Source organism: Charadrius vociferus, unplaced genomic scaffold (genome assembly GCF_000708025.1).
Source record: "Charadrius vociferus isolate BGI_N301 unplaced genomic scaffold, ASM70802v2 scaffold2163, whole genome shotgun sequence".
Lineage (NCBI taxonomy): Eukaryota > Metazoa > Chordata > Aves > Charadriiformes > Charadriidae > Charadrius > Charadrius vociferus.
Window position 1 is genome coordinate 2,124 of NW_009647711.1, and position 10,258 is coordinate 12,381.

The window sequence follows — 10,258 nt, forward strand, 5'->3', positions numbered from 1 at the left end:
TTTTTTTTTTTAACATTTTTTTTCCACTTTGCGTCACGTTTTCGGGAGAAAAAGAGATAAAAAAAAAAGGACTATGAGGGCAGGAGGGGGTTGGGCGCAATGGGACCCACTGGGACCCTATGGGGGTGGGGTCAGGGTGGCCCTTGGGGTGCTGGGGGCACCCATTGGTGATGCCTGGGGTGGCCATCTCATTGGGGTGCCCACCTGGGGTCCTTTGGGTGCCCATTCCGGATGGGTGGGGTCCCTACACCATTTAGGGTGCATTGGGTGCCCACCTGAGATCTTTGGGGCACCCATCCATGACGCCTGGGGTGCCCATCTCATTGGGGTGCCCATCTGGGGTCCTTTGGGTGCCCATTTGGGATGGGTGGGGTCCCTACCCCATCAAGGTGTGCACTGGGTGCCCACCTGAGATCTCTGGAGCACCCATCCATGACACCTGGGGTGCCCATCTCATTGGGGTGCCTACCTGGGGTCCTTTATTGCCCATTTAGGATGGGTGGGGTCCCTACACCATTTAGGGTGCATTGGGTGCCCACCTGAGATCTTCAGGCCACCCATCGATGGCTCCTGGTGTGCCCATCTCATCGGGGTGCCCTTTCGGTGGTGCCCTTTGGGTTCTCCTGGTTGCCCACCGACCTGACCACCACCCACCCCCGCATGGTGGCCGTGCCCCCTTCTCTCCCCACAGAGCTCCAAGCTGCTGTGGAGGAGGTTCTCCCAGACCTTCAGCGCGACGGCATCCGCGTCTTCTACCTCAGCTCCACCTCGCCCACGCCGGGGGTGGAAGCCCTGCTGCCCGCCATCGAGAAGACCTCTGACGAACCCCTCCCCGCCCACCACCGCGCCGGCATCACCGCCGACTCCAAAGCCATCTACATCTACACCTCCGGCACCACCGGTGAGGCCATGGGGACGGAAAGCCCAAAGGCAGGAACATCTGGGAGGGTTTGGGTGCCATGGGTTGACGAGCCATGGGTTGTCCTCCATGGGTGGTGTGGCCACGATGGCACAGGTGATGGTGGGGAGGTTGGAGGAGTCTTCTGGAGGCCTTTCTCCAAGTCCCACCACTGTGGGGCCACCTGGGCCAGGTTCCTCCTGGCTGCGTCTGTGCGAGAGTTGGGTGTCTCCAAGGATGGAGACCCACCATGTCAATGGGGCTGTCCTCCTTGTGATTGGGTGGGGTGGGACCTCCCGCATCCAACCCTGACCCCAAACCAGGTCCTGGTTGAGGTTCCTCATGGCTCCTCCCAACGAGGGCTGGAGACCTGTAGGGATGGAGACCCACCATGTCCCTGGGGCTGTCCTCATTGGGATGGAATGCGGTGGGGTGGGACCTCCTGCATCCAACCCCAAACCCAAATCAGATCCCACCCCAACCAACACAGGTGCATCTGGATGAGGTTTCTCACAGCTCCTCCCAACGAGGTCTGGAGACCTCTAGGGATGGAGACCCACCACCCTGTGGGAAGGGTTTTGCCCTCCCACCTCCATGGAGGTAATTTCCCACCTTCTGCTCCCCCCCCGTCCCTACCCGCAGGGTTGCCCAAGGCAGCGGTGATTACCGAGCTGAAGCTGATGATGGTGGCCAACCTGGGGCGCCTCTGCGGCCTGCGACCCGATGATGTCGTCTACACCACGCTACCGCTCTACCACTCGGCCGGGCTGCTCATCGGGGTGGGCGGGTGCTTCGAGGTCGGTACGTACCCCATCCCTGTCCCCCCTCAGCCCCACGGATGGATGGAGGGATGGATGGATGGGTGGAGGATGGAGCCGTGTCCATCCATGGGTGAAGGACAGACAGACAAGATGGGCGGATGTTGTAAATGGATGGAGAGTCGATTAATGGAGACGGGTGGACGGACAGATGTTTCATGGAGATGGATGGATGGATGTTTTACAGACAGATGTTTCACAGAGATGGACGGATGGGCAGATGTTTCATGGGGCTGGATGGACAGATGTTTTATGGAGAGCAATGGATGGACAGTTGTTTTATGGAGACAGACGTTTCATGGAGACAGATGTTTAATGGAGATGGATGCACAGATGTTTCATGGAGATGATGCTTTATGGAGATGGACGTTTCATGGAGATGGGTGGGCAGATGTTTTATGGAGACAGATGTTTCATGGAGATGGACACGTTTTATGGAGAGGGATGTATGGTCAGATGTTTCACAGAGATGTTTTACGGAGATGGATGGACAGTTTTATGGAGACAGATTTTTATGGGGATGCTGGATGGACAGATGTTTTATGGAGATGACAGATGGACAGATACTTTATGGAGACAGATGTTTCATGGAGATGATGGAGGGACAGATGCTTTGTGGAGATCAATGGATGGACAGATGTTTTATGGTGATAAATGTTTTGTGGAGATGGTGGATGGAGAGATTTTTCATGGAGATGGACAGACGGATAGATATTTTATGGAGACAGATGTTTCATGGAGATGGATGGACAGATGTTTTGTGGAGATCAATGGATGGGCAGATGTTTTATGGTGATAGATGTTTCATGGAGATGGATGTTTTATGGAGATGGTGGATGGACAGATGTTTCATGCAGATGGATGGACAGATGTTTCATGGAGACAGATGTTTCATGGAGATGGATGGACAGATGTTTTGTGGCGATCAGTGGATGGACAGATGTTTTATGAAGATGGATGGACAGATGTTTCGTGGAGATGGACACATGGATAGAAGTTTTATGGAGACAGATGTTTCATGGAGATGGATAGATGCTTTATGGAGATGATGTAGGGACAGATGTTTTATGGAGACATATTTGTGGAAATGGATGGACAGATGTTTCATGGAGATGGACACATGGATAGATGTTTTATGGAGACAGATATTTGTGGAAATGGATGGACAGATGTTTCATGGAGATGACAGATGGACAGCTGTTTTGTGGAGATCAATGGACAGACAGATGTTTCATGGAGATGGATGTTTCATGGAGACGGATGCATGGACAGATGTTTTACAGAGACAGACATTTTACGCAGATCTTGGATGGACAGATGTTTCACGAGATGGATGTTTCATAGAGAAGGATGGAGGGACAGATGTTTTATGGGACAGCTGTTTTATGGAGACGGTGGACGGCAAGGTGGAAACATGAGGCTGGAGGGATGGAGACGAGAGGAGAAAAGGCAAAAGCTCTCCGGAGCGCTAAACAGATGAGGGTCGGGGGGGACATGGGTGGCTCAACAGATGGACGGATGATGAAGAGCGTAGGGGTGGAAGAGGAGAGAAGATGAGAAGAAGATGGAAATGGAGAAGGGCCTCCACGTAGATAATGGGTGACCTGGAGGGGGGGAATGGACCAGGACCAGGACCAGGACAGATTCTCATGGGGATGGAGGGATGGAGGGATGGAGGGATGGAGGGATGGAGGGATGGAGGGATGGGAAGGGTAACCACGCCCCTACCACGTCCCCACAGGAGCCACCTGCGTCCTACGGGCCAAATTCTCCGCCTCCCAGTTCTGGGATGACTGTCGCCGCTACAACGTCACTGTCATCCAATATGTGGGCGAACTCATGCGCTACCTCTGCAACACACCCAAGGTAAGGTCCCCACCAGCCCCAAATCCACCCCAGAGTTGGGGTGGGGGAAGAAAGCGGCGATGCTGTGGGGCTCACCCTGAGATGGTCCCTCCTTTTGTCACCCCACAGCGCCCCGATGACCGGGAACATGGGGTACGCTTGGCCTTGGGCAACGGTCTTCGGGCAGAAGTGTGGAAGGAGTTCCTCCAGCGCTTCGGCCCCATCTCCATCTGGGAATTTTATGGGGCCACCGAGGGCAACGCCGGCTTCATCAACTACACCGGCAAGATCGGAGCTGTGGGTAGAGCCAACGTGTTCCTCAAGGTGAGCCACCGGTGACGATGATGATGGTGGGGAAGCAAACACCTCGAGGAGACCCATCCTTGTCCCTCAAGTTGGGTTGATGCCAAGAGCGGGGAGTGGGGCGGCTCCAGGATAAGCGTCTTCAAGGTGACACAAACAATGACCACCCCAGGGGGAAGCCAACATTGTCCCCCTTCTTCACATCCAAAAGAAGTCCCCCTTCCACCTGGCTGGCCAACGTCGACTCCAAATAAATCTAGTTTTGGAGCATCCACAGTGATCTGGACGTCTTCGGTGTCACTTCTTGGTCCTCGGTCGCCCACGCGTGGAGCAAAAGTTGCAAAAAATATGGTTTTTCTCCACTTTTTATCCCTCCACCTTCTCCCACTTTTTTTTTTTTTTTTTTTTGGCCTGGGGTCAAGAGATCATGCTGAGCTTGGTCCACGGATGGAAGACGAACAGCCACCCAGGATGTCAGGATGGACTACCGGAAAGAAAGTCATCGCGCTCTTCTTAATCCTGCAGTTTCTGCTTCCACCCATGGGATTTTTCTCGTTGTCTTTCTTCTGCCCTCCAGAGTTTCGCTCCCTTTGAGCTCATCAAGTACAACGTGGAGGAGGACGAACCCATCCGAGACGAACGAGGTCTCTGCATGAGAGTCAGTCCCGGTAAGAAGAGAGATGAACCTTTAGGAGGGCTTTTTTGGGGAGGAAAAATGGGGCAGGTAAAGGGTTGAGATGCTTCAAAGCCACCTCTTGGTCCTTATCGCCATCATCCTGGTAGTTGGAAACCACCAGAAACCCCTCAAAGAAACACCTGAGCACCCAGTGGGGAACGGAGGTGACATTCCTCCAACATCAAGGCAGTTGTTGACCGGTCTCCAACCCTCCTTTCCCTCCCCGAAGGTGAGACGGGGCTGTTGGTCATCAAAATCACCAAGAACACCCCTTTCCACGGCTACGCGGGTGATTCCCAGAAGACGGAGAAGAAGGTCTTGAGGAACGTCTTGGTCAAAGGCGACGCTTTCTTTAACAGCGGTGACCTCCTCATGATGGATCATGAAAGATTCATCTACTTCCAGGATCGCGTGGGAGACACTTTCCGGTAAGTCTGATGGCACTCCCATCCACGTCTGCGTGGGCGATGTCCACCTCCCAACCCAAAATTCCTTCTCACGCCTTCATCCCTTCTCTTCCTTAGTTGGAAAGGTGAGAACGTGGCCACCACAGAGGTGGAGGCCACTCTTGCTATGGTAGACTTCATCCAGGAGGTCAACGTCTACGGAGTGGCCGTGCCGGGTGAGTAGTGGGTGGTGTTGGGGTGTGACTTGGACCAAAATAAGAACCTGGTGATGTTTCAGCCATGGGACATGTCCCCAAATGATCTGAGAGGCCACCAAGAAACCTAAAGTAGAACAGAATGGAAGGGACCTACAACGATCATCTAATCCAACTGTCCGACCGCTTCAGGACTCGTTGACCCAAAATAATGAGTCCGGTATTGTTTGGGCCTCACGATTACTGCCATGATGGTGCAAAAAGCCACCAAGAAGAGTAACACAGGACGTGGTCACCCAAAAGAAGCATCTGGTGCTGTTTGGGGCAAGTAATATGTCCACATAATGGTCCAACTGACCACCAAGAAGAGTAAAACAGGACTTGGTTGCCCAAAAGAAGCATCCAGTGGCATCTGGGGCCAGTAATACACCCATGTAATGGTCCAACTGACAACCAAGAAGAGTAAAACAGGACCTGGTTGCCCAACAGAAGAATCTGGTGGTGTTTGGGGCAAGTAATACGTCCACCTAATGGTCCAACTGACCACCAAGAAGAGTAAAACAGGACTTCGTTGCCCAACAGAAGCATCTGGTGGTGTCTGGGGCAAGTAATATGCCCACGTAATGGTCCAAATGGCCACCAAGAAGAGTAAAACATGACTTGGTTGCCCAAAAGAAGCATCCAGTAGTGTTTGAGGCAAGTAATACATCCACCTAATGGTCCAACTGACAACCAAGAAGAGTAAAACAGGACTTCGTTGCCCAACAGAAGCATCTGGTGCTGTTTGGGGCAAGTAATACGTCCACCTAATGGCCCAACTGACCACCAAGAAGGCTCAAGTAGGACTTACTGACCCAAAAGAGGTTTCTGGCATAGCTTTGGCACACAACGGGCTCCTGTAAAGGTCTGATTGGTCACCAGAAAGGTTAAAAGGAGACATGGTTGCCCAAACTAAGTGTCCAGAGTCGTTTCGGGCATGCGATGTGGCCCTGCAATGGGCCAAGTAGCCACAAAGGAAAGTAAAATGGGACTCGGTTGCCCAAAAGCACCACCTGGTGGTGTTTTGGGCAACTGACGTGTCTCCATGATGGTCCACGTGGCCATCAAGAAGAGTAAAAGGGGACTCGGTTGCCAAAAATAAGCGGCTGTTATCATTTTGGGCACACAGGTGGCTCCTGTAATGGTCCAAGTGGCCACAAAAGAGGCCAAAATGGGAAATATTCACCCAAAATAAGCATCCAGCTTTGGTTTGGGTACGAGGTGCCTCCACCATGATCCCAATGGCCTCCAAGAAAGCGAAAGCGGGACGAATCCACCCAAAACGAGTACCCAATGTCATCCCAGGTCCCCCAAACCATCCAAGCGGCCACCGAGAAGAAGAAACCGAGATTCGGTTTGCCCCAAAATAACCCTCCGGCGTCGTTTGCAGGTTGCGAGGGAAGATGCGGCATGGCGGCCATCCGCCTGAAGACCGGGACCAAATTTGAGGGCCAGAACCTCTACGCCTTCACCGGGGACACGTTGCCCGCCTACGCCGCCCCCCGCTTCGTGCGCATCCAGGTCAGCGGTCCCAGTTTCACCCAGGCGGTGGGGTGGGGTGGGGGGTGGCTTCTGGGGGGGACCCCCTGACCAGTTCCCGATGACAGCACCAGTCAGCCTGTGGCAGTAATGGCGCTGGGGCCTGGTGACAGTGCCACCCTGTCATCGACGGCACTCTCTGTCCATTTCTGGAGACGGTGATGGTCACCCAATATCAATGACAACATCGGGGTCACCACGTGCCAACGATGGCGTCGGTCCACCTTCCCGATGACGGCGCCAAGGTCCCTCCTTTTTCAAGACAGCGGTGGTCACCTTGTGCCAACAGGTGGCCATGCTGTGCCAAGGGATGGTCATCCCGTGCCAATGGTGGCCACTCCGTGCCACACCATGCCAATCGGTGGTCATCCTGTGCCACCCCATACAAACAGGTGGTCATCCTGTGCCAATGGTGGCCATCCTGTGCCACCTCATGCCAACAGGTGGTGACACTGTGCCAACGGGTGGCCAGCCCGTGCCACCCCATGCCAATGGGTGGCCCCCCTGTGCCAACTGGTGGCCATCCTACGCCACCCCATGCCAATAGGTGGCCACCCCATGCCAAACCATGCCAACAGCTGGTCATCCTGTGCCAAGCAGTGGCCCCCCTGTGCCAAAAGGTGGCCATCCTGTGCCATCCCATGCCAACAGGCGGTCATCCCGTGCCAACGGGTGGTCATACTGTGCCACCCCATGCCAATGGGTGGACATCCTATGGTAATGGTGGCCACCCCATGCCAACGGGGGTCATCCCGCACCAATGGTGGTCACCCCGTGCCACCCTATGCCAACAGGTGGTCACCCCATGCCAAAGGGTGGCCACCCTGTGACACTGGGTGGTCATCCAGTGCTAATGGTGGCCAACCTGTGCCACCCCATGCCAACAGGTGGCCATCCTGTGCCACCCCATGCCAACAGGTGGCCATCCTGTGCCAATAGTGGCCATCCCATACCACCCCATGCCAACAGGTGGCCATCCTGTGCCAATAGTGGCCATCCCATACCACCCCATGCCAATGGGTGGCCATCCCATGCCACCCTATGCCAACAAGTGGCCATCCCGTGCCAACGGGTGGCCATCCTGTGCCAATAGTGGCCATCCCATACCACCCCATGCCAATGGGTGGCCATCCCATGCCACCCTATGCCAACAAGTGGCCATCCCGTGCCAACGGGTGGCCACCATGTGCCACCCCATGCCAACATGTGCTCATCCTGTGCCCCTCCATACCATTGGGTGGTCATCCTATGCCAACAGGTGGCCACCCCATGCCAACAGTGGCCATCCTGTGCCACCTCATGCCAACAGGCGGTTACCCCGTGCTACCCCATGCCAACGGGTGGCCACTCCGTGCCAACATCACCATACTGGTCCCCCCAATTCCGATGACACCTCCTGCACCGATGACTCAAGGGTCACCATTTCCAATGATGGTCCCCCCCCACCCTGTGCCGATGACAGCGTCAGTCCCCCACGTTGCCCGTGCCAGCGCTGGGGTGCCCCATTTCTCACGACGGTCCCCATCACCCCACCGCCGACACCGTTTCTGGTGACACCCTCCATCTCCACAGGACGCCCTGGAGATCACGGGGACCTTCAAGCAGTGCAAAGGCAACTTGGTCAAAGAAGGCTTTGACCCCAACGTCATCAAAGACCCCCTCTTCTTCCGCGACGACAAGAAAAAGTCCTATGTGCCCTTGAACCCCACCACCTACGCCGCCATCATGGACATGAAGCTCAACCTGTAGAAGAAGCAGCCACGCCGTGGTCTCCACCACGGGGCGATAATTGCCCACGGGGCGATTGGGCAAAGCCAATTTGGGGCTAATCACTTCCTGGAGGGGGAGGAGGGGGGAGTTTTAATAATGCAGACAGAGCGTGACGAGGGTGACGGGCTGGTCTCGGCGCTCGTTAGCCCACCCCAGCGCCCGCGTGCCATGCCGGCTGTGGAAATTAAAGGTTGAATTCCAATTATTTATGTCCGGATGGGCGTCGAAAGGGCATTTTTTTGGGGGACCGATCCGCTTGTTTTCCCTTCCGGAACGGGGAAAACGGTGCCTGAAAATCCTCCCCGCTGCTGGGAAGGGAACATTTGCGCCGGTGGGACCTCTATTCTCTTCCCACCCTGAGCTCGTTGAGCCGCTTTAGCTCCCCAACACACGACCGAACCGATTTATTTTGCTCCCATCCATTTTTCCACCCGCTCAACCACATAAACTGCCACAGGAAGACAACCCGGCTTGCCGTATCCATCGCATTCCGCCCCTACATCACGACGCACGTCATGATAGCTTCTTCCAACCCTTCCCCAACGCTCAACCGACGCAAGAAGGAGCTTAATTTCTCCTCCTGTGGCCGCGTTCTGCCGACTCGGTGAGCAAATCCGGGGCGGATCTGCCGTCGCCTTTTCCCAACTGCGAACCAAACCCGTCAATATTTTCATTAAAAAAAAAGGCAAAATCGTTTATTTACAAACCTTCCCGGCCACATGGGAGGCGGGGAAAAGAAGGTGAGCATCGCGACACCTTCACTCGCCGTCGAGCAGCCCCGGCGCCCGCGTGCCATGCCGGCTGCGGAAATTAAAAGGTTGAATTCCAATTATTCGGGTCCGGATGGGCCTCAAAGGGGCATTTTTTGTGGACCAATCCGCTCGTTTTCCCTTCCGGAACAGGGAAAACGGTGCCTAAAAATCCCGTCTTGCCGTATCCATCGCATTCCGCCACTATGTCACGTCGCACGTCACAATAGCTTCTTCCAACCCTTCCCCAACGCTCAACCGACGCAAAAACGAGCTTAATTTCTCCTCCCGTGGCCGCGTTCTGCCGACTCGGTGAGCAAATCCGGGGCGGATCTGCTGTTGCCCTTACCCAACTGCGAACTAAACCTGTCGATATTTTTCATTAAAAAAAAGGCATAAATCGTTTATTTACAAACCAGTGCGGCCGAGGAAAAGTGGGCGAGCGTCGCGTCGCCTTCACTCGCCGCCCTCATCGAGCAGCCGCGGCGGCGGCTTTTCTTTCGGAAGCCGTCGTATTTCCAAGGGGAGCCGACGTTCCCGTTGGAGTTCGCCCACGCGGAGGCGGAGGCGTTGTTCCCGTCTTTTACAAGCTTGAAGTTGCCGTTGGGTTTTATCCAAAGCATCCAGAGCGGCTTCGGCGCGTCGTTTCCAAAGCAAAGCGCTTCCCACTTGATAACTGTGCTCGTTTTGGATGTACGCTCCGGCCGGCGGCGGTAAACGTAACATATAAAGCGAAGGTGAAACGGGTCTGGGGGGCGCCGGGGGATTATTTGGGGGAAAATTAGAAGTCGTCGACGCTTCTTCGTCTTCCGAAAGGTTATCCGTAAGGGAACCGCGAGCGCCCGATGGACCTGGAAGAGCCGGAACGCCTCCGTGATCACCGGCCGGAGGAGCAGCGGAGTCTTCGCTTTCGCGGGGGAAACAGGAGACGTCGGCGGAGAAATGGGGGTCCGGTGGGGAAGGAGTGGGGTCCCGCCTGCGGGAGAGGTTAATTTGGGTGGGGGGGGGGGGACACCGGTA

General features: G+C 55.2%; 2 protein-coding genes across 2 annotated transcripts; one reads left to right on the forward strand and one right to left on the reverse strand.

Annotated features, from left to right (window-relative positions):
- Positions 1-691: 691 nt before the first annotated feature.
- Positions 692-8,468, forward strand: LOC104283338 (very long-chain acyl-CoA synthetase-like; the record flags this gene model as incomplete). The annotated part of the gene is made up of 9 exons (XM_009881500.1): positions 692-901; positions 1,541-1,699; positions 3,458-3,582; positions 3,691-3,885; positions 4,442-4,532; positions 4,770-4,968; positions 5,065-5,162; positions 6,571-6,701; positions 8,292-8,468. Coding segments are annotated over 9 exons (1,385 nt in total), but the record flags the coding sequence as incomplete, so codon positions are not given.
- A 1,226-nt stretch (positions 8,469-9,694) lies between these two features.
- On the reverse strand, positions 9,695-10,214 carry THAP7 (THAP domain containing 7; the record flags this gene model as incomplete). Its single annotated transcript, XM_009881501.1, has 1 exon — positions 9,695-10,214. A coding segment is annotated over one exon (520 nt), but the record flags the coding sequence as incomplete, so codon positions are not given.
- Between the last annotated feature and the right edge of the window lie 44 nt (positions 10,215-10,258).